Source organism: Aythya marila, assembly GCF_965140915.1.
Source record: "Aythya marila genome assembly, chromosome: 20".
NCBI lineage: Eukaryota > Metazoa > Chordata > Aves > Anseriformes > Anatidae > Aythya > Aythya marila.
This window is the reverse complement of record NC_139061.1, coordinates 8888513-8910102: the sequence shown is the minus strand read 5'-3', so window position 1 is coordinate 8910102 and position 21590 is coordinate 8888513. Positions and strand designations below refer to the sequence as shown.

Here is a 21590-nt window from a genome sequence, read left to right as displayed (position 1 = left end):
GGGAGGCCTCGGCCCGCCCCTTCCTCTCCCTCCCTGCTCCCCGAGAGGAAATAAGGAAACACCGCAATCAAGGCTTCATGAATAATTTATTCCATTTGATTTTTTTTGTTATTTTTTTTTAAAAAGTATAAACCTTTTTTTTTTTTTTTTTTCTCATTTCCTCAATCACAATTTGTACAACTCAGTGTTTATGGCATTCGGCAGCAATAGTGTTTGTTCCTTAATCACTTTTTGTTATGTCATGATAAATACGGCGGCTTGGACCATTAAGTGTCACGGCTGTGAGAGAACGTAAATTAAAAAAAAAAAAGAATAAAAAAAATAAAAGTAGAAGACAACCCTCCCCTTGGCGCACCCCGCGTGTGGTGAGGGGGCGGTGAAGGTGACATGGCTCCCAGGTGGGCACCCGGCCCTCACGTCCAGTTCGCTCCGAAAAACCTCAACGCTGGAGCACAACGGCCCGAAACAGTGACCCTGAGGAGTGTGGCAGGTCCCAAATCCAGTTCTACTGTAAATTAAGCTCTACACCACTGAAAATGGAAAGTACACCCACAAACAATAACGACAACGAGAATAATAATTAAAAAAAAAAAAAAAAAAAAAGTATAAGTATGAAGCATAGTCCTGGGTCCTTTAATTAGTTTTAAAAAAGGAAAAAAAAACCTTCCCAGCTGGAGGTCGTTGAGACAGTAATGTCAGACCACGTCACCTAATTGAGAAAAATTCTCAAAAGAAACCCAGATCAAAACATTGTTTATGCAGCATTACTATTGAAAGACTGATATGCTGTGCCATACTGTTGTGCAGCAAATTATATGGTGCAATAGCATTTTAAAAACATTTTACTCTTTCTGAAAGCTTTAAAATAATGCAACATAATATTTTGATATTACAGTATTAACAAATAGTGCTTGATTAAAGACATCTGCAAGTCTTCATAGACACATGAAGTTAAAATTACCATTGGAGGTAAATATAGAAATACAATAATCTGCGCCATACTGACAGCTAAGTAAGAACATAGCTGAGGATTGAAATATAAATTCATTTTTAATTATTTCAAGAAATGTTAGAAAGATCTAAGTGTTAGAGCTACTTTAAAATGTAAGGGTTGTTTGCAAGTACAGTGGTGGTCTGCTGCTCTAGCACAGTGCTCTCAAATTAATTCAAGTAGTAGCAAGCCAAAGGTGACTAAATGGCTTAAGTACAATATAGCTACATTGAAATACATAATTTTAATTGGAAAACAAAAAAATTAACTTTGTGGACACACAAAATGGAGTTACATTTCCACAGCTACTTAACAGAGCACTGCCAGGAACAGCATTTTCTTGCAAGACCACTTTGAGAAGCCAGAGCTGAAGCTTTCAAATCTTTAAGATTGTACTTGCTAAAACACCCAAGTTATTGGCTTGTGGCAATTTTACTTATAAATCAGCAATTATGTGCACTTAAAATAGTTAAATGAAAGTAACTAACAAAAATGTATGCCCAGTGTAGTAGTTGGTTCCACGGTGCTGGCAATTTTGATATGCACATTGCCAGCTGTAACTATCATTTCAGAAACGGCCCTCCTAATATTTTTTAGTGGTTGCAATATTTTAATTTACTTATAATTTACTTTAACTGTAGGGAAGGAGATAGGGGGAAAGGGAACAGGGGTGACCGCACATGGGAAACTGACAGCTTTCACAGTTGGAAAGTTTCACAGGGAAGGCTGTGGTCCAGATAACAGAACACAGTTATATCAACGTTCAGGCAGCTGATTCACTTACCTTTGTGAACACAAAAAAAAGCCACACCAAAACCCAGCCCTTGGAACTTGGCTAACTGAGCCAGGGTTAAAAATGACCACTTAAGCAACAAAACTTCCAAAAAAAATCTAGGACATATGCTTAGAAAACTCCAGTTTTAGAGCACTTTTCCACTCCAAAAATCTCAGCCAAATGAGGAAAAAAACCACCTTCAGCAAGATAAAAAACGTGCTGCTTAATCTATGGTGCATTGTCATTATCAGGATAAAATAATGGTCAGACCCAGTTATTAACTCTATTTATCAAAATATGCTCACTGCTGATTGCACTCATGTTATTTTGAAGAAATGACTGAAAATTTTCATCACCAATTGTACAACTTCTTTATACAAAAACAAAAAGGTTGCTAATATTGTATATACAAGATTCAAGGAGACTGTTCATAAGAAAAATTCTCAGGCAGGTATTTTGCATTTACAAAACCATAGTTTTCATTAACATAGTACATTTTGTAAATGCGAGTGATTTCTTCCTTGTAGAGGATTAACAGTGGGTGCACAAATGGATCTTAAAAACTTGCTCCTTTAAAGGTTTAAACCAGCCAGATGGACAGCATTAAGACCCAGGACACGGGTTATCATAACGAGCTCATGTGAGCACTGCAGGAGTTAAGTTTTTAATCTGGCAGTCGGAAGATGAGGAACCAAGGAAAAGCATATGCAGTTGCTCTTCAGCACCCGTAGGGGCTATTTTAGAGCAGCATCAGACATTTGGCATGTGCTAGGAGAAAGGAAGGAAGCTACTGAGGAAAAAATGGTGACTTAATAGGAGGAGAGGTTTATCAAAGCCTTGTGATTTGTCAGTCCCTTCCTTAGGGAGGGCTAAGCCTCCTTGGCACATGCCCCAGTCTGAAAAGGGGGTACGGGGAAGGCCATATACACTGATACCTGGTACCTTCACCACAGTGCCAAAAATACATGAAAGTGTTCAGGGTTTTGTGTTTGGTTGTTGTTTTGTGTTTTTTTTTTTTTTCCTTTTTTTTGTTTTGTTTTTTTTTGTGTGTTTTTTCATTTTTTATTTTTACTAGTGGAATAAAATCTGAATACCAGAATTCACTGAGAATCTATATACACCACATTTTAGTTAAACACACACCAATCTTAAAGTCAAGATTGACTATTTTTGCATTTGTAAAATGGCTAGAGCTGGGCTAAATTTCAGCCTTACAGGAGACTTTGGGTAAAAAGATTTTTCTGTGTGTTCTGCTTCAAATTTGGTGTTTTATCACACATGTGAAAGAAACTAATGCAGTCGCCACAGTGCCAAGAATATCTAGGTAACAACAATGCACAATAGATATTCTTGTAATAATAAAACTTGTACACTGGAAACAGATCTGAGAATCTAGCCACAGCCCTGAACCATAACACAAACTTCAATTGAAGAGTTTATTCATTTTATTCTCACTACAAGTTAAACCACCTACAATATCACTTATATATTGCCATTGTTACTCTGTAAAGGTGTGATATAAAATGCTGTAAGACCCGGTACCTTTTCAATTTATATAAACACAGTGAACTTCATTACTGTACATGTACTCTGCAACTACAGCTTAGCTGTAAATCCCCCACACACAATGGTATGGACATTAACCCCTCTATCCCCATTAAACTGTACATCAAGACAATACAAATTTACTGTCCCCACCCCACCCCCTTACAAAAAAATAATACTCTAAAAGCAACCTACTGCAACTTTTAATTAAGACGATTACATATATTTTAGACCAATTGCTTTAAAGCAAGAAGGCAGTATAAACCTTCTAGGAAAATTTTTATAAAAGAGGTTAAGAAATATAAGACAATTTATACATTTAAAAACTTACAATAAATAAGAGATGCAGGCATTTTTGAATACTAGGTACTATAATCCAATACAAGAACATCTTGATGTTCTGAAGCCATAGGTTGAAACTTATTGTTCCTCATGTTTCTTCTCATCTCCATGCTTTTAATATTCATTAACCATGACTGGGTACTATGGCTCATTACTCTTCACAAATACTGTGACTGGGGAAAAATGGTTAATTCTGCTACTAAAAATGTTATAATACACTTTCTGATCATCATTCTAAAGCGTCCCCCATAGTCAGTGACTCAAAGACAGCAGGGTAAGTAGGTACCCCTCTCACAAGTCAAAACAATATTTGCTGGAAGTAACAAGATTCATACCCCACCACAAACAACTTGCACTGAGAAGAATTATAACTTAGTCCTGCAGTGAAATATCCCTTTTCCTCATTTTTGTCTTGCAAAATTCAGATGAAGATCACAGCATATTCATGATAAAGTTATACAACTGATTCAGCACCACAAAATGAATTGGGAGACATGACCGTCTGTCCTGGGTTGCAGGATCACAGGTTAGCCAGGAGAGTGCATTGTACTGTTCCAGAACAAACCTGAAAAGCAAAACAAGCTTCCATTAAGCCAACAGATTTTTCTCACCAGTATTTTACAGTCCTAATATGCTAATTTGTTTGGTATTAGGCACATATGCTTCCCAACGTGCTGAAATAACGTGCTTTCAGAATCATTACAAGCACAATCAATTATTATAATTCAGAATTATTACAAGCACATCAAAGCAGAAGATTATTTCAGTAGAAAACAGTCATTTTAATTGTTGATGCTCCTTAACGTAGAGGTTCATGTATTAAAAACACAAAGGAACCTTTTTTCAGTGTCCTATGTTTACATGACTATCTACACTCTTGTACTTCAGCATTTCAGTATTCTCACGACCCATGCAAAATTCTGGTTTAAGTATAACCATCTTCCACTCATTTATACACTGTTTTCTGGTTTTGATGAATTCAATATTTTTCAAATATTTTCAGCTGTAATCAACTTGAATTAAAGAAGGGCTTAGTGATCTTTGTATTTAACTGCACTGTCCTGTGATAAAGCCATCTTTTAATCACTCAAAGCACAGCAGTTTATTGTGTTTGTGACGTACTGAGGACATCAGCAAAGAAATAACAGCAAGAAAAACAAATATGTAGATCTATTGCAGCAATATTAAAGATGAAATGCACAATATTTTTGCAAGTGATCAATCATAAATACCTGAGCACATCAGAAGTTTGATTAGAATCAAGTGGATGGGAGTGTTTACTGTGGAGTAGCTCGTCTGATTGCACTGAAGGCACATGGAGGTGCAAAGAGGCCTAAGAAAGGAAGAAAGATGTTAGCAGTTAGCATCTGATTAAACTACTACTTTCTTCCCTTTGTACCACCGACCCCCATCTTGCAGGAAGTAATTACATTACTTCCCTCCACCACCAGTCCCCCAAAGGGATCAAACATTGATCAGAAGTCTGTCTAGAAACAGAACAGGACACCTATCCTTACAAAATACTTTAGCACAGAGCCAGTAAGAAAAAGGTGTCAGGATACTCTGAAGAAACCATCAGAAAAGCAGAATCCTTCAGACTATTTGCTACCTTCCATTAATCACTTTTCTTCCTTTTCAAAAAGCAAACATAAAAAGCTAAAGCTCAAGAACTCAAAACCCAACCTCTCTTGAAATAAAACCAGACATATTCCAGAAGCTGTGCACTGACTCTTTAAACATAACAGTTCTCCCAATTCAGATCCCTGCACGTTGCACAGTAGTGTGTGAGAGACTGTCCACAAAGATGGCTGTACAGCCTGACGAGCTTACCGTACCTTAAGAAACAAGGGACACTGATTTTGTGCTTGAGGACATGCTGACCAAAACCAGTCAGGCAATGGACCTGCTTTGGCAGTTGACACAAAATAACCAAGGGCCAATGGCTGTTGCAGTATATTTGTTACTTCATCATGAGATTCCGTTGAAAGCAATCGATCTGTACCTTGACCCTACAAAACAAGCAATAGTTTAATATTAGAGAGCACAAAACAGAAGTTATCTGTCACTTTCAAATCACAAAGCATTTTGAAACATCCAGGCCATTACACAAATTTTGCAGACACTCCACTAGGCAGTTAATTCAAAACATTTCCTAGGAACCTTCCATTCTACAGAGGACCATGAGCAGATGCAGGAAAACAAATGAACAGAAACCACATGCAGTCATATACTCTTACCTTGCCCATATCACCTCCATGGGGGTAGTGGGACCCTGGAGAATGTACAGGGGATCCAGTAGGGGATGCAGGAAGTATATTTATAATATCAGGATCAAGATCATCTCCAGTGTCTAACAAGTCAAAGATCCCCATTCCATCTGCTCCATCTTGAAAAAGAACAAGAACAGTCAATTTCTGCAATTTCCCTACCTATGGGATATGACAACACATTCTGAAATCAAGTGATTTTCCACATAAATCCTGCAGTTCAGTAGAATAAACAGTCTTATTATAGGAGGAGTGATGAGAGAGCTTTGGTTTGTTTTTAAAATAAGAGTAAATCCAATCTACTAACCGTTGTTTGTGTTGAAGGCCAGATCCAAGTTTTCAGTGGTATAAGTTGACGATGCTACTTGCACAGAAGCAGATGTGGGAAACACAAGTATGTGAGTGCATGACGTGTCCTGTGGGGTATTCAGCTGAGATGTCTGCATATTTAAAGTGGTGCTGCGTCCAAATACAGAGCCAGTCGATACAGAATCTTTGGAAGACAAGTCAAGCATTTCCTTAGTTTTGCAAGAATTAACTATGAGTTCCCTCTCCAAAACATAGTTTCTCAAATACCTGGCATTATGATGAAGGACCCCTGTGGTTCCATTGCTACCAAACAAGCACTGAGAATGCTGGGAGAGTCTGCAGCAGAGATGCCACACATTCTGCACATGTCTTTTAGTCTCTTACTGAGGGACTGAAGATTTCGGCGACTCAGCAAACAACTCCAATCTGATGATAAAAAGGACACAAGTCTATCTACAAGAACAGCGCTCACTGCAGAATACATATTCTACATAAAACACTGTGTGGTATAAAGTTCACACGTGTTAGGTGTACAAAGGAACTCTAAAGTTATATAGGTTTTCTTCCAGAAGCAGGGACAGACACTGTATTATTAAAGATTAAAGCTCCAAATAGAGTTTTAGACTCTAAAATGCTAACATTACCTTTTAATTCCCCATGTCCTATTCTTCCTAAACGTCCTATTACAACTCTCCAAGGCAAAGAGCTCATCTGCACAAGTCCTAAGCACCATTCCCAGAGTTTCTGAAGACCAAGCCTGCGGGCAGAGCCCTTTTTCCTGCGAGCTCTAGAATTTAAAAAAAGATAAAATCAGAACCCATTGACAAGAAGTTTCTCTAGCTGCCTTTGGGACTTGCTTGTAGTAACCTGAACATTAGCAAGAAACAATAATGTTAATATTGTAGTACATTAACTGCTACTTCAAATTCAAAAAAGGAGGCTGGTTTGTTTTTAATTAATCACATTCTAACACTGACATCAAGAAACCAGAAGGGGGATGTAGCAGGAAAAAACATACAACAGCTCTCAGTAATCTAAATTGCATTCTAGAAATTTTAACAATATACACATAATACTGAAATTATCTGTTTGTTTTAATTTTACTATATGGTGAGTCTACGTAAGTCAGAATTACTCTTACATTATCATAAATAAAATAATTCTGGGGGAAATAAAGAAAATACACATGCTAAAAATTAAGAACTCATTCTTACCTGTTTGGTACATCAATATTAATTATGCAAGTCTCTAACTGTTCTCCATAGAGATCTGTACAGGATGCAAGAAGCCATCTTTGATCATGAGACAAACAGTAGCCTACAAAAAGTACGTTATACTTCTGGCCAGCTTCTCCAAAAGTTTCTCCTAGTTCTGTTTGCTTGTCTTTTACAGGAGCCAATATAAAAGGAGGGGTGTAGAGTCGAATACACTCAGGTCTCTATAAAGATGACAGAACAGAAAATGAACTTTCAAGAAACAATTATTCTTAACTCTGGTTAGTTAATGTGAAAGACACTGCTGATAAAATAAACATTTTTCCCTTTGATTCACATATTTACAGAATCACATTAGTCTTGAGAATACTCACATCAGGGCTCTTAAGAGCAGTTTCCATGGCTAAACCTGGACCAAAGCCAGTTAACGTTTTCACATTGGTGGAAGTTGGAAGAGGTCTCCGACACTGAGTAAATGCTGAAAATGCCAAAGATTTTAAATGCTGAGTATAAATCTGCCGGTCTTCGTGTTTCACGGGCTGCAGAAGGTACTGACATGGGACAATCTAGAACAAAATACACGGGAAAATAAAGTTACTGTTTCATCATTACTTTTTTTGAGATAGTATTTGGGTATGTTGCTTTCAGCATGTCAGTTTACAATCATTTCTCTGGTTCTCTGATATTTTCTGCTACTCCTTCCAAAGCTATATGGGACTTCAAGTAATTATGCTCATTGATCTTTTCTTCAGAAAAGAAAAGAATTTGGTTAGCAGATAACCTTAGTGAGTCCTCCAGTAAGATGCCCTCTGATTACTACTTTTGCTGCTGATAGTGTTACAGTTGGATACTTATCACAAAGAAGCCCTAGTCTAAAGCCCAGCAGGGTTACGCTCGCAGCAGATTTTGGTGATTGGACAAAGCAGTTTTCCCATACTTCACTCATTACTGGAGTGGGCCAGTGCATTCCTCTGAGATAAGACTGAGGAGTTAGGAAACTACCACAGGCTTTGGCTTTGACTAATAACACCCAAACTTCTCTAAAGACCATAATCTTATTAATTTAACAGCTGCAGAACTGTAAACAATGTTCACAGAGCAAACAGAACTTTCACTTTGAGGGCATTATCATCTCCAAAATACAGCTAAAACCAAAAGGAGGTACTTTGATCAGCGTGTTTCTATAAATGTTGGCTCACCTGCACAGAAATTATGTTCTTGATGTTGGGAGGAAGAACCTGAACCATCTCTAAAAAGCAGCGCAGAAGTCCAAGTGTCCACAAGCTAGACGAGCTACTGTTCTCATCCTTTTTTTCATACGTAAAAGGATCAACTATGTAAACTACAATTGCAGGTGGATAGGTGATAGCGTGTGAATCTCCATCTGTAGGGACTCCAACTTTATCGCGATCCATAGTGCTGGAAATGAAATTTTGAAACCCATTACTAGATGGTAAGCTTTATAACTATTTGTTTTTACTTACATTAAAACTAAGCTCAAATCAAAGATTAATCTGAAAGACCTTTGAGTTAACTGTGGTGTAAGAAACGGTCTTTATTTCATTTTTTTTTGTTAGCTTGTCAACAACTCAGTATCATACTTGTCTTCTCTTTAGCCTTCTTCATTACAGAAGCTCACCAGCACATAGTTTGATTGGTTCAACTGGGGAACAAAAACACCTACAACATCAGCAATGAAGACACTTCTTACTGAGAAACTATGACTTCGATAACAAAGTAGAATTTCAAGATGATGCCAGATATCTATTTCTCCTTCCACCTCATTTGAAAATACAGAGGGTAGATAGTTTGGCGAAGTTTTTCCTCTTTAGATAAATAGAAGAAAAAAGTTTATTTTTGTATCACAGCAAACACTGAGATACAATTAGAATTGCAGCTAGGATATAAGTCAGAAAGTTAAACTCTACTATTAATGAGCTCGCATTCTCCCTAAAAAGCAACTTGGTGACTAGAAAAGAAATTGTTTGTTATTGAGGGGACAAGCGTGCCATTAATACGTTCACATTTGTTGAGCTGCGGGTTTTATGTTTTGCTTTGGTTTACTTTTTTTTAACCTAAGAGGGCTTGAACATACAGTTCCATTACCTTTCAGAAACCTCTGGATGGGGCTGTGCAGGTGCTGAAGTAGTATCCGCAGACATCCCTGCTGCTTGCAGTGTCGGCTGTTGCTGCTGTCCTCCTGTTTGCCCATTTTGGACTGTTGCAGCCTGAGTGGGCAGGGAAGCTGAAGTGGTATTGTTCATACTGCTAAAAGGTGGAAACGAAGAGGGCTTGTTTGTTGGTATCCCACTGCCTACATTAGCAGAAGAGGATGACGTGGCAGTGGTCGTCAAGGTTGAATTAGCTGTAGTAGCTGCAGAAGACATGGCACTAGTTGATGTTGCTGTCATAGTACTACTGGTGGGAGCTGCAGGAGCAGACGATGGAGTGTTGGGATTTCCAGCATTAGCTGTCACTGGGGGCAGAGCAGAGGCTGGCTGGCTGGGGGGAGGGATCAGATTTGTTTGGGAAAGTAAAGAGTTGTCCAAAGGCTGAGAAGCAAGATAAGGACCTAAAACCAGAAAAAAAGTGTACATTTAGTACTGTTTATTATGAAGACGTACCTAAACGTATGGTTTTTCTGGTTTACTTTTTTCCCCAACCTTAAAACCAGAAAACTGTAACAAACAGTAAGACTCAATGAATAAATACAACGATTTCTCTTCTACTGGAATGGAACAGGTGGCAAGTATACAAAATAAGAAGCACTGAAAAAAAAGTAATCCATACCTAGTTCATATCTGCAAACTTGGGCGTATAATTTCAGTTTGGAAAATGCTTCATTGTTGGCATTAGCTGTCTGTGAGAACCATTCTGTGACCAACTTCTCAGAAAGTTTCTTTGAAGCAGTAGGTCCAACTCTCATGATTCCATCAGGCAGTAATTTACAGATAGGCCTGTGCTGACCCAGTCTGCATGACTGCAAAGGCAAAACATAAGATGCAAGGTAAGGAGTTAAAGATATCAAGCAAAGGAGCATGGAGAGAGAGAAAGACTCATGACATTCCAAAGAAACGTTTTAATTCTAGAAAACTACACGAGTATGAAATACTGTACAGTGATTTTCATGTTTTCCTAAATGCAAGAAAAACAGATTGATAGATCATCCACTCTAATCCTAATCACAATCCAAGCAATACATGCACTTAATTCATTAACAAGCTAAAACAATTGAAGTGGTAATACTCTGCTTTACCACTGAGTGGCGTTTTATCAGACAGACTCAAAACAGCTACTACTAGAAGTAATGATGAGCAGTGCGAACAACCCTTATCTTCCAAGTGCCCATTCCTAAAACCCTTTCCAGCAGCTTTCTGATATAGCATTCCACACAAGCACTTATACCACTGGAGACAAGCCTGATAAATAGTTATGAGTATGTATTAGAAACAGTTTTTCAAAAATCCATTTCACTGCTAACTGCCATAAATAATGTACCTCGTATATTGCAGTCAGATCCCTAAAGAAGCTTTTTGCTCCATTTAGCAGAGCCTCATTCTCAGGGCACACCACAACATAAGCAACATCTCTCTGAGATCCGTAAGGTTCCAACATCAGCCTCTCCCAATACGGCAATGCAAATGGAGACAGCACCAGAAAATCATAATCGTATCCCAACAAAAATGTTGGGATTGGCAGTGGTTCTGGGGACTCATCAGTTCCTGGAAAAGCAAGATAGATTTTCCAATATATTAAGCAGGAAGCTTAAAAATAACAACCTGCTTCTAGAAAACATGAAAAGAAGAAACACTAGCATTCCCAGCATCTAAGAAGTAGCACTGATTATAAATGGAATAGTTCTTTTAACAGATACAAATGAAAAGCATGCATGCACAATCCAATGCTCTGAGAAAAAAAAAAAAAAATCAGCTGAGTATTCTCATCTGAAATCTCTCAGGGCCTAAAGAAGTTACACAGTTGTTTATTATGTTTACCACTATACAATCAGGAACAGATCTTCACCATCCAGGAAGCCTTCCCCACAGAATCTAAGGGATCAGTGATCAAAAAAGAGGGGGAAGAAATGTAAATAGTCTAAGCAGATACATGAATGACCACAGAAGGAAAACTCTCAAGAACATGCATTTATATGCATCTTAAATGTATAATTAGGATGTTCTAAATATTACAATAGCTACTAATACCTGCTGGCAAAAGGTGACCCCTTTGTATGTTGGCAAATGAAACAATTTCACATATGCTAATAAAGTCAGAGTTTAAACCTTAAGTTGAGTGCACAAAATTTACCTTCTATCTGTAAACATGCATCAGGTGTAGGCTACTCCAAGTATGTATGATACAACACACTGGATGATCTCAGATGTTCAACATAATTTTGAAGCTACTGATCAATAAAGCACACTTTTCAAGCATTTCAAAGCTAATATTTAGTAATTGCTCTGTATTTAAACACAAAATCCATTTTGAAAATTCAGTCTTTCACTATGATAAGTGTCAGGTGTATATAAACAGCGCAATTGTCAATTTTAAATGCAGATACTTTTGATTCATTCAGTGTTTTTAGAATATTCTGTTTCTGCAAAGAAAAGAATTCTCCTCTGCCTAATGGCTCTTGTTATTTTAAAGAAAGGTCCAAATGCTGTTTAGAATAGCAATAGGCTGAACAGCATCCAGACCCTGAGGTTTGGTGGCCAGATCAAGTACAGATTAACAGACAAGACTCTACACAGCAGTTTACCATAAGAGCCTCTGCCAGCCATTTTGTGAAACTGTTGCCACGTGAGAGGGCCTTGCACACCCCAAGATCGGACTGTTCGCTTCTTCTGAATTGCATCCTGAAGAACTGGCTGGAGCGAGAGGAGCATGCGCAGGATGTCCTGGGAACACTGCATGCTCACATCCAAAACTGAAAGGATAAAAAGTTGTTAAGGCCTGCCACAACAATAGGATAAAACAAAGCCTTCCACAAACAACCCTGATCCTAAGCTACCTTGTTTTCAAATAAGTCACCTTCTTCCAAAATTTACATGCTGTTCATGCAGGCCATCCAAAGGCAGATAGAAAAAGTTAAGCACACAGATTTAGAGTTCTCCCTCTCCCCCTCCTAACCAGATAAAAAACAAACAAGGAAACCAAAAAAAAAAAAAAAAAAAAAAAAATCATCTGTAGAGTTACTTTCTGCAAAAGCCTTAACATCTTAATATTTTTATTTCTTAGACTAAGTCACCAAAAAAAAATAATCAAGTTGTGCAAGTTTTAAACTGCAGAATTCTCACCTCCATGTAAAGGAAGTTTATGCAGACTGCCACCCAGTGCTCACTTCAGAGAAGTCTCAAACACTCAGTCCATTTCATCAGCTTCCCACCACTATGCCATTTAATGCACCGTGTTTAAGAATCAAAAACTGACGCAAAATTTGTCAGGGCTATAGTTTCTTTGCCTTCTTCTAAAAGTCATTTTCACATCTTTTTATCCTAAGCATCAAGGTCACAATTATACCAAGTCTTCTCCTGTGTACCTGAAAACATTGATTTATCCAGAGCCTGGGCTTTTAAACTTACAGCCCCATCAATACACAGAAGCCTAGCTTTGTTCATCTTCTTCAGCCTCACTAATGACTATTAACTGTAGTTAACTTCTCAAAGTTCCATGTTTTACTGTTTACGCACCTATAGTTGGTGCTTGAAAAGACTGCTACTGAGAGAAGAGGTAGGTATGCAAATACACGCAGGCAGGAGTGTACCGTGAGACAGTAAATCATTAGCCAAGGCCTAGAAAGAAAACTCCAAAAATCTCTGGCAGATCCAACACACAGCAAAGGCCACAATAAAGCACATTTACCACACACCCCATTAAACTACCGCCCCCTCTTAAAGAAGGGGGCAGAAGCCAATTGAATCATACATCTTCTTGAATTCTACCACAGTAGCCTTTCGCAGTACAGTCACCATTTGAACCACCTACACTTTTTCTACATGCGCTCATTCCACAGAACCTCTGTGGATGCAGTCACCAAAAGCTGCTTTAAAAGAATAAGTCTAGGAAAAGCATCTTGAACAGTTACTGTGGTCTTACATTACACTTCCAACCTGTTAGAACTATACGGTGGTATATGGTGTTCAAGGTCTACGCTCTGCTTGCTGTATGGTACCACCATAGAAGGTAAAAAGAAGCGTTATTTTGAACACTGTTAAAGCAGACGTTTATGAAAGCATGCAGGTGGGAAAACAGTTTAAAGCACCCAGTACTTGAAACCAAAAACCTTTAAAAAAAAGTAAAAATTCAGAGGTAGAAGAGCAGCAAATAAATTGTTTTCAGTATTTACCATTTCTTTTTGACCAGTGGTGCAAGCAAGTCGTTTTCACAAGTGCTTCATCAACTTTTCCACCTGACATATTGTCCATGAACTGGCGTCCATGTTCCAAGGCTAAGTAGCAGTCATTGCAACAATCCCTTTCTTCTACACGTACCAGGTTGCTAACTGCACTGACTTTGGGGATAGGATCTTGATCTGCTGCTCCAAATGGTGAGAACAAGTTGGTGCATTGATCTTGCAGCAACAGTATTAACTCATCAGGCAGTTTCTCAGGTTCTTTCAGTCCTCCACTGCCATGTTCGACAGAAGTAGCTCTGAGAGCTTCAAAGCGTTTTTCTGCTTCCTTGCCACACTCCGTATTACGTCCTAAAATATCCAATTCATCTTCAAGAAACAGTCCAGAACTGTTGCCAAATTTTCTATTCATAACAGCACTGAAACCACAGGTACACCTATACTGGGCCTCTTGTGTTGGATCGGGAATGTAAACTCCAACATCAGCACCTTTGATGTTCATATTGCAAACACATATGCAGCAGCTGTCAAAGTTACAGTCTTTGAAGAGATTCATTACAGACTCTGAAAGGATGAGATTCACATAAAGACTGTGTGCCTCTGGAATGGAAGGCACAGTTGCAGGTTCAACAGAATTAAGCGGTCTACATGTTGATGGTGTGGAAGCTGGTGAGTATAAATCAGAGTTCTCGTACTTGACTGAACCCTGTGCGCTTGCCGGTCCACCAGCTCCACGAGGTGTCCGAGGAGTCCTTGGTGTTCTAGGAGTTGGGAAACGAGGGGTGGAAGGAGAAGGGAGAATTCCAGCTCCACTGTTACTGGGTGGTGCACTACTTGGTGGCATCCCAAACGGAGTATGAGTTTGTGGTGTGTACGCAGGGCCGTACTCTTGATCCATAGTGCTTCCATCACTGATTGGAGCCATAAGAAGAAAGAAATAATTTAAACAAACTTCAAAACCAATACACCACGTAAGTCTCAGATTGCTAAATAAGGGTCTTCCTAATTAAAATTTGCTTATTTGAACTAGTCTTTCATAATCTACGGAAATAATTTCATTCCCTAATGAACTTCAGGAGCATTTGCTCTAAATGACTTTGCAGGATTCCATGTATGGATTCTGCCAATAGCAGATTCAGCTAGATTTATGAAATATCACCTGGAAATATTTAACTTTTTTTTCTAAGCAGCTGAATGTTTCCCAAGACCTGTAAGGCTGATAAGACCTGGGAACACGTTGCTTATAAGCGACCTAATAGAAGCAACATCAGTATTTGCAACAAAATCAGAAACACTGCAACTTTATCAATAAATACACAGCCTCCTCATTGCCTAATCTGTCTATAGAAGCTACTAATGCAGAAGGAGGAATAAATATTTCCTTCGAGAACTGCCAGCAAAACCATCACTACCAAACACAGATTAAAGAAATGCTTCCTGTAATACTCCTGTTACAAGGCAATATCACTCTAGGCATAGCTTCCAATAAAAGTAATTTTCTTTTCTAATTCCAGTACAGATGAGATTATTACTACTTAAGAAAATAATTTAAGAAACAGAAGCACCACCTACTAAATCCTTACAGTACCTATACCACCACTGCAAAAAAAAAGTCCCAGGTTTACATTTATCTTGATTGTTACCATCTTCATTACTTATTAAAACTGGACTTGCACCATTAAGCTTCCCCAAGAAACCTTTAAATGAGACAACAAATAAAGTGTATGCACAGTTAAGAAGCTATTTCAGGAGACACTCTCTTGTAGTAAGGTTTAATCAAAGATTGTTTGAAAGACTTCTGTCAGTTGTCTAAACAGTGTCTTTATAATTTTTTCTCGTTACAGGTTTATTAAAAAAAATAAAGCTAAGGAGTACTTTATTGTGTAAATAACTGAAAACCGTAAAAAACTCAAACATTTGTGGCATAAGTCATACCCATCTTTGATGAATGGCATGGCAGGTCCTGGAGGAAGTAAATCCAACTTTCCCACAGTCCAACTCTGGCGATAAATGCATTCTTCTGGCAGCTTGATGGGAGGGAGACACTGGCTAGGAAGTGTCTTCAGTGGTGCAAACATGGAACATCCCACTAAGGCTTGGCAGTTCTCAGGTTTATAAACATAAGAATAATCCTAGAAGTTATACATGGTAAAGCATCAGCATGCAAATTAATAAGATTACATCAGCAATAAAAAGGCTTCTTAAAAAAATAGAACTGAATAAGAGTTCAAACAGTAGCTCTTTAATATTTAATCCAGATAAAGCCGTAAAGTGGAAGTTAAGATTTACACATACATCATTGGCGCCCATCAAGTGATATGTCAATACAAAACAAACCATGAATTATCAAAACTTTATCATTAGTTTACCAATGGGTAATTGATATCAATGGGTAATTGATATATCACTCCTTAAGTTTAAGTTGTAAAATAACACATTACTTATTAGATGTATGTTGCCTACATCAGTATAATACAGGGAAAAAAGTTACAAATTGTACTTAGTCTCCCACCAATCCTATTCAGGATTAGAGTAATAGATTGAACAATAATCAATAGAAACATATCAGAACTATCAGCACTACCTACCTTTATTTCAGCAGGTTTGGGGCTGCAGAAACCCTCATCTACTTCAATTCTGAACTGAGCTCCCACACTAGAGCTATTCCCTTCAAGTACTGTTCCTCCAAGTGTAGTGTCCATGCTGCCATACTCCTTATTATTCATGTTCATTGGTGAAAATCCCATAATATGCTGTTCCAATGAAGGTGGAGTTGGATACATTTTATGGAGATCCGCAGTGCCTAATTTCAGATTAGAAGTAGGCTTTAGAGTATGACAACAGTTTGAATTGCTTTCTTTCTCCTAAGATTTCAGTAGGGTAAAGGAAGCATGTTTAAATGTTTAAAACTAGTATTCTATTTAAAGAAGAAAATAAAGCTTACTTATGCATGACAGTGGGTCTAAATTCCCTGCTTTTGCCTCTTTGCAGTTGGATTTGTCATCAGCACCATTCACTGTTCTTTTAGATCCAGGCTAAGAAAAAAAAAGTAGTACTCTATTAAAATCATTTTAGACATGAACACACATTCATTTTCCCTGATAACAGGAAATTTCATGTACAGTGGATGTAGAAGGATGAGACTTTATATAATTTTATGTAATATTTAGAAAACCTATAATAAATCATAAGTTTGATACTAGTAATTGGTGTCACCCTTGTCTTCCCTTAATATTTGTACGTCAGAATACTCTCCCGTCAAATCACGACGCTATTGAAATGAAAGACCAGTTATAAAGTAGCTCTCAGCCCGTTAGCAGACACCAAAAAAAGCTAAATAGGGCTGCCCACAATCTCTCATAAAAAATACACACTCCCAAAGCCACGCTAACATTACTGATGTTACCATATGAACGGGAATAGAAAGAGATAAATGCAACTCCTGGAACAAGAGTTAAAGGGAAGAAAAACTGTTTAAATTAAGAGATATTTTACAATGTTTAGACAGTACTGTAGTCTACAGAACATAAGAGTCTTCGTGTTTAAGAGCAAATAAGCTTGCTTTATGCTCTATATAATGACGACCTTTGATGGCCATTAAGATCCTTCACGCCTTTACTCAACTACCGCTCCCATTAAAGTTGATGGGTATTTTGTCTGAGTAAGGAGATTTAGGTTTATGCATGGAACAAAGTCCAATTCAGAAAAGACAACTGATTACCAACAGTACTGAGACAGAAACAAGAAAGATAATGAATTCAGAGCCACTAGAGACTGCAAAAGAAACTGTTCCAAGACAATAACTACTGCAACGAAACAGCTCCGTCGGCAAAAGGTCCGTCCACGTGTTTAAATGCTTTTCTTCCACGTTTTTGTTTGTTTTCAGTATTACCTTCATTGACTAGCTAATTTATTAATTTTAGCTAGAGATATATTCTAGCATATACTGTCTGATTTGCGAGGATATGCAAGATCAAAAGCTTTTTTGTATCAAAAATGATTGCATGAGCCAAACAGAACAGCATATCTGTTCTAGAGGAGTCACAATACTTGCTTGCAAGTTCCCCTAAAACCACCAAAACCACCCACAAAACACAAGAACACATACATGTTACTTGCAGGTTTTTGTCTAGCAGCTGCCATGCGTTTTGAACATCACTTACTGTTAGTTCATCCTCATCAGAATTGAAGAGATTGTCAAGGTCAGTATAGGAGACCACCAAGTCTGTTTCATGGAACAGGCTAGTTGATGCAGTGCGAGCATGAGCAGCAATACGTTGGGCATCTATAAAGAAAAACAGATTACAGAAACACTGGTGATGTGTGCTTTAAAAAGCCACATTTAAAGGACTATTTCAACAGCTGAAAATATACGCGTGTTCTCAGTTCCATTCAAGTGTCTTACACATAAGTGAGGTCCCTTCAATTTTATTACATTTGGATTTTATAGCCACCTTTTATTTGCAAGGTTCAACAAATAAAGTGCATTTCCAAGATGATCCTGAATTCTGAAGATACAGGGTAAGACACAAAGTAAAAACACAGTAGCCTGTTGAGTCCATTGACTATTCAAATGATCATTAATACACCACAATTTAAAAAAAGTCTTTTTACCTTGCTTGACAGAAGGACTAAACAGAGACATAGCATCCTCTCCTTCATGAGATAAAACTGTAACACTGGATGCACCATCCTCAGCCTATTAACAAAAAAGGTAGAAAAGTTCACTTAAATCAATCTGGGAGAAGGACACTATTTCCCTATGGAAATTCTTGTATGCATGGGAAGGATCAGGTTCTCATTAGCCTTCTAGCTCAGCAGGGTGTAGCCTGGGAGTCTGGTTAGTGGTATCTGCTCATGGAGAAGGAGGCTTAGAATACAGACAACATGCCACCAACACACAGAGGAAAAGCATGGATAACATACATCTTAGGTTTTTGTGTTAGGGATAAACACTTAATTTAGAAATCAAGCTGTGGATTCTTGCTCTAACACTTTATTGAAAAAAACATTTATTATGAAATGCTATACATTAGCTATACTGGTAATTATTAACAAAACTCTCAGTACAGGAGTGTAAATGTACAGTAGTCCTCCTAATAAGCCAATTTATTTCATATACAAGCTCTCAACGAAGTTAAATTTTCTTCCTTTTTGGAGGGTGGGTGAGAGGGGAAGTGGACAGGGAGTGAGGAGCTTGGTACTTCTGTTTTAAATACAGCCTCACATAGTTGGCCCTGGTTAAAGGACAAGGAAAAAGTGCAATTCACTGTCCAGGCAACAACTAGTCAGAGTTCACCTCCTCTTCCCTCAACCTTTCCACATATGCACAGAGCATTTGCTTTGTTTTTACAGTCTTCCACAAGTATCTGCTGTCACCCATTTCTAGAGAGAGGATCCTGAGCCAGATGGATTTTTGTTCCGATCCAGCAGCATTCTCCCAGAACAAGCCATAAGGGTTAGTGCAACAGCACCACCAGTGTGCCAAAAAATAAAAATAAACTAGGTGTGTAGTTACTGCATGAATGCTGCATTCTTCATTTATTATTTCTGCTTGAATCATTTTTAGATGTACTTCTAAATACAGAGAAGGATTTATGTTATATTTAGTGACTAAAGCAATTTGTTTCAATCTCATCACTGATTTGTGTCCTCACTTCTTCACTCACCTTGTGTTTCTTCCCAGCTTCCCTCTCGATGTTCTGCCTATCTTTTTTACTATCAGGAAATAAGAATTCCACATCACCATCAACAAAGGCATAAGGATCAATTTCAGGTTCCTGGTCAGCTTCTGACACTACTGCTGCTAGGTATTGGTTTTTACTCTGATACTGTTGCACCAGTTCATCCGAAACCTTTAAAGGCTTTCTACATTGCACCATTAATCTGCACAGGAGAAAAAAAAATATCACAAAATATTATTTATCACTTACGTGGAAATAGGTCTGCTATCCCACAACCCTTCACAAAAGCAATTTCATCTTTCCTTTCCCTTTTTTTCCCTTCCACCCCAGCTTCAGAAAACTTTTTGGGAAAGAGATGAAATCATTAGTCATGTAATACAGCCTCCTTACACACGTCAGATACAGCACTGTGACTCATTCTGACTATCTCTCCTCAAGCATTGTCAACCCAGATAAAGATTAGTAATTCATCCCAGGCCGTAGCTGTCATTTATTATAAAGTACAAATGTATTAAGCAGTCTGTAGCCACTAAAAGAAACTCACCGGGTTAAAAAATTACTTACTGCCATTCCCCATCCATGTTCAAACAAATGATCAGAAAGAAGTGATTAAATCTGAATTTTCTATATTTTAAGAATTTAATTCATGAGCGTTTAATTCAGCATAGAAAGGCAGCATGGCAACCCTTCTAATACCTGGCTGTGTCTAACACAACACAGACCAATACACTGTTGCACACTAAGTCTGGCTATGCAAAAAGCCCGTAACTACACAAATGCCACCACATTTAGCAGTCATTTAAATCACTTCTATAAATACCAGATGAAGGTCACAACACACCGATACCTAATTTACTAATGGGAATAAACAAACATACATTTGCTATTGTCAGCATTTTTCTTTTCATCCCATTTGGAGTCAAAAATGGAGTTGGAAGTACATAAATTATGTGTTTTTGCAACATTTACTGGTTTCTCATGTGTAATATTGCACCATCACAAAGATTTGTGATTTATTCTTTCCCTTTTTTTCTCATTTATTCTTTCCCTTCGCAAGCCACTCTCCAAGAAATGCTATCCCATAACAAACGGATGTGCCTCATGATGAGCAGGGCATGGTTTTTACAGCCTAGATCCAGACACTACCTGGAGTTTAAAATAAGGCTTACATTTCTCCTCTGAGAGACCAGAAAGCAATAAAAACGTGATACAGAACAATTCGAAGACTTCAGCCTTGGAATTCCACATCAGTGCAGTGATTTCTGAAGAGTTCTCCTTGCTGCCTTGCCTATCCCTGCCAACACAAGTCATATGCAAAAGGACAGAGGCAGGTTCACTCTGTCAAGCCTTCCTAGAAATAAGCTTTCCAAAGAAACATCTCACAGCCAACAAGCGTTAAATTCATCTACGCTGGTCATGGTAACACCCTCAATAACACCTTGCATTAGCCATTAATGCCACCATCTCCACCGCAGACAATGCTGTAACGAGTGTGGCTTTATGTCAAGAACTAGTGGTATTTATACGTGGAGCACCACTTGAAAAGAGCTGAAGTCTTCCTCTTTTCTAAATCCCATAAAAATTAACATGGGGGTGGAGGGAAGAGATAGAAAAACAACTTTCTAGGAACAAGGAATAAAACACCAGTAAAGACACACAGAAATTGCTGCTCGCTTTTGCTATTATTTTTTGATCAGCAAAGAAGAGAAATTAATAGCAAGATGCTCTGGTGGAAGAATGTGTGACATACATACACACACTCTCAGTAAATTTCAGTGAATTGTTAAATCAAACTGTAGCCCATACAAGGAACAATCATTTCTTGAATAGAAAAAGAGAAACCTGAAGTAGAGCTTATCTTTGGCTGGCTGAAATCAATTCAAGGGGAAAAAAATGCTACAATCCCGTAAATGCACATCTTGAAAAAGCTGAGATTCATTAGCTAATGCAAACACTTCAGCAACATTAACACGACAGATAAGGCTAAGAACACGAGTATGAGAACAGACCAACAGCTATAGGATATTCATTTCTGCTCACAGCTTTCCTACGCAGCAAATTCAACGCAACTGCTACCAGTGGCTTTCCACTGCTAGGAGTTAAACAAAATC

The 21590-nt window shown here is 38.1% G+C and overlaps 1 protein-coding gene across 2 annotated transcripts in view; it reads right to left on the bottom strand.

Moving 5' to 3' along the window:
* Nucleotides 1-67: 67 nt before the first annotated feature.
* The window catches only part of MED13 (mediator complex subunit 13), a 57138-nt gene continuing 35615 nt past the window's right edge, over nt 68-21590 (bottom strand). For both annotated transcript variants that reach the window (XM_082776067.1, XM_082776068.1), the window contains 21 exons: nt 19465-19681; nt 18410-18494; nt 17959-18080; nt 16740-16830; nt 16384-16598; nt 15731-15927; nt 13790-14706; nt 12203-12370; nt 10942-11165; nt 10234-10423; nt 9550-10015; nt 8643-8862; nt 7818-8009; nt 7444-7667; nt 6874-7016; nt 6497-6655; nt 6228-6413; nt 5891-6039; nt 5489-5662; nt 4886-4986; nt 68-4218 (listed from right to left, as the gene is read on the bottom strand). In XM_082776067.1, the coding sequence (XP_082632193.1) occupies nt 4086-4218; nt 4886-4986; nt 5489-5662; nt 5891-6039; nt 6228-6413; nt 6497-6655; nt 6874-7016; nt 7444-7667; nt 7818-8009; nt 8643-8862; nt 9550-10015; nt 10234-10423; nt 10942-11165; nt 12203-12370; nt 13790-14706; nt 15731-15927; nt 16384-16598; nt 16740-16830; nt 17959-18080; nt 18410-18494; nt 19465-19681 (4573 nt within the window). In that variant the 3' untranslated portion in view covers nt 68-4085. The remainder of the gene's footprint in view (nt 4219-4885; nt 4987-5488; nt 5663-5890; nt 6040-6227; nt 6414-6496; nt 6656-6873; nt 7017-7443; nt 7668-7817; nt 8010-8642; nt 8863-9549; nt 10016-10233; nt 10424-10941; nt 11166-12202; nt 12371-13789; nt 14707-15730; nt 15928-16383; nt 16599-16739; nt 16831-17958; nt 18081-18409; nt 18495-19464; nt 19682-21590) is intronic.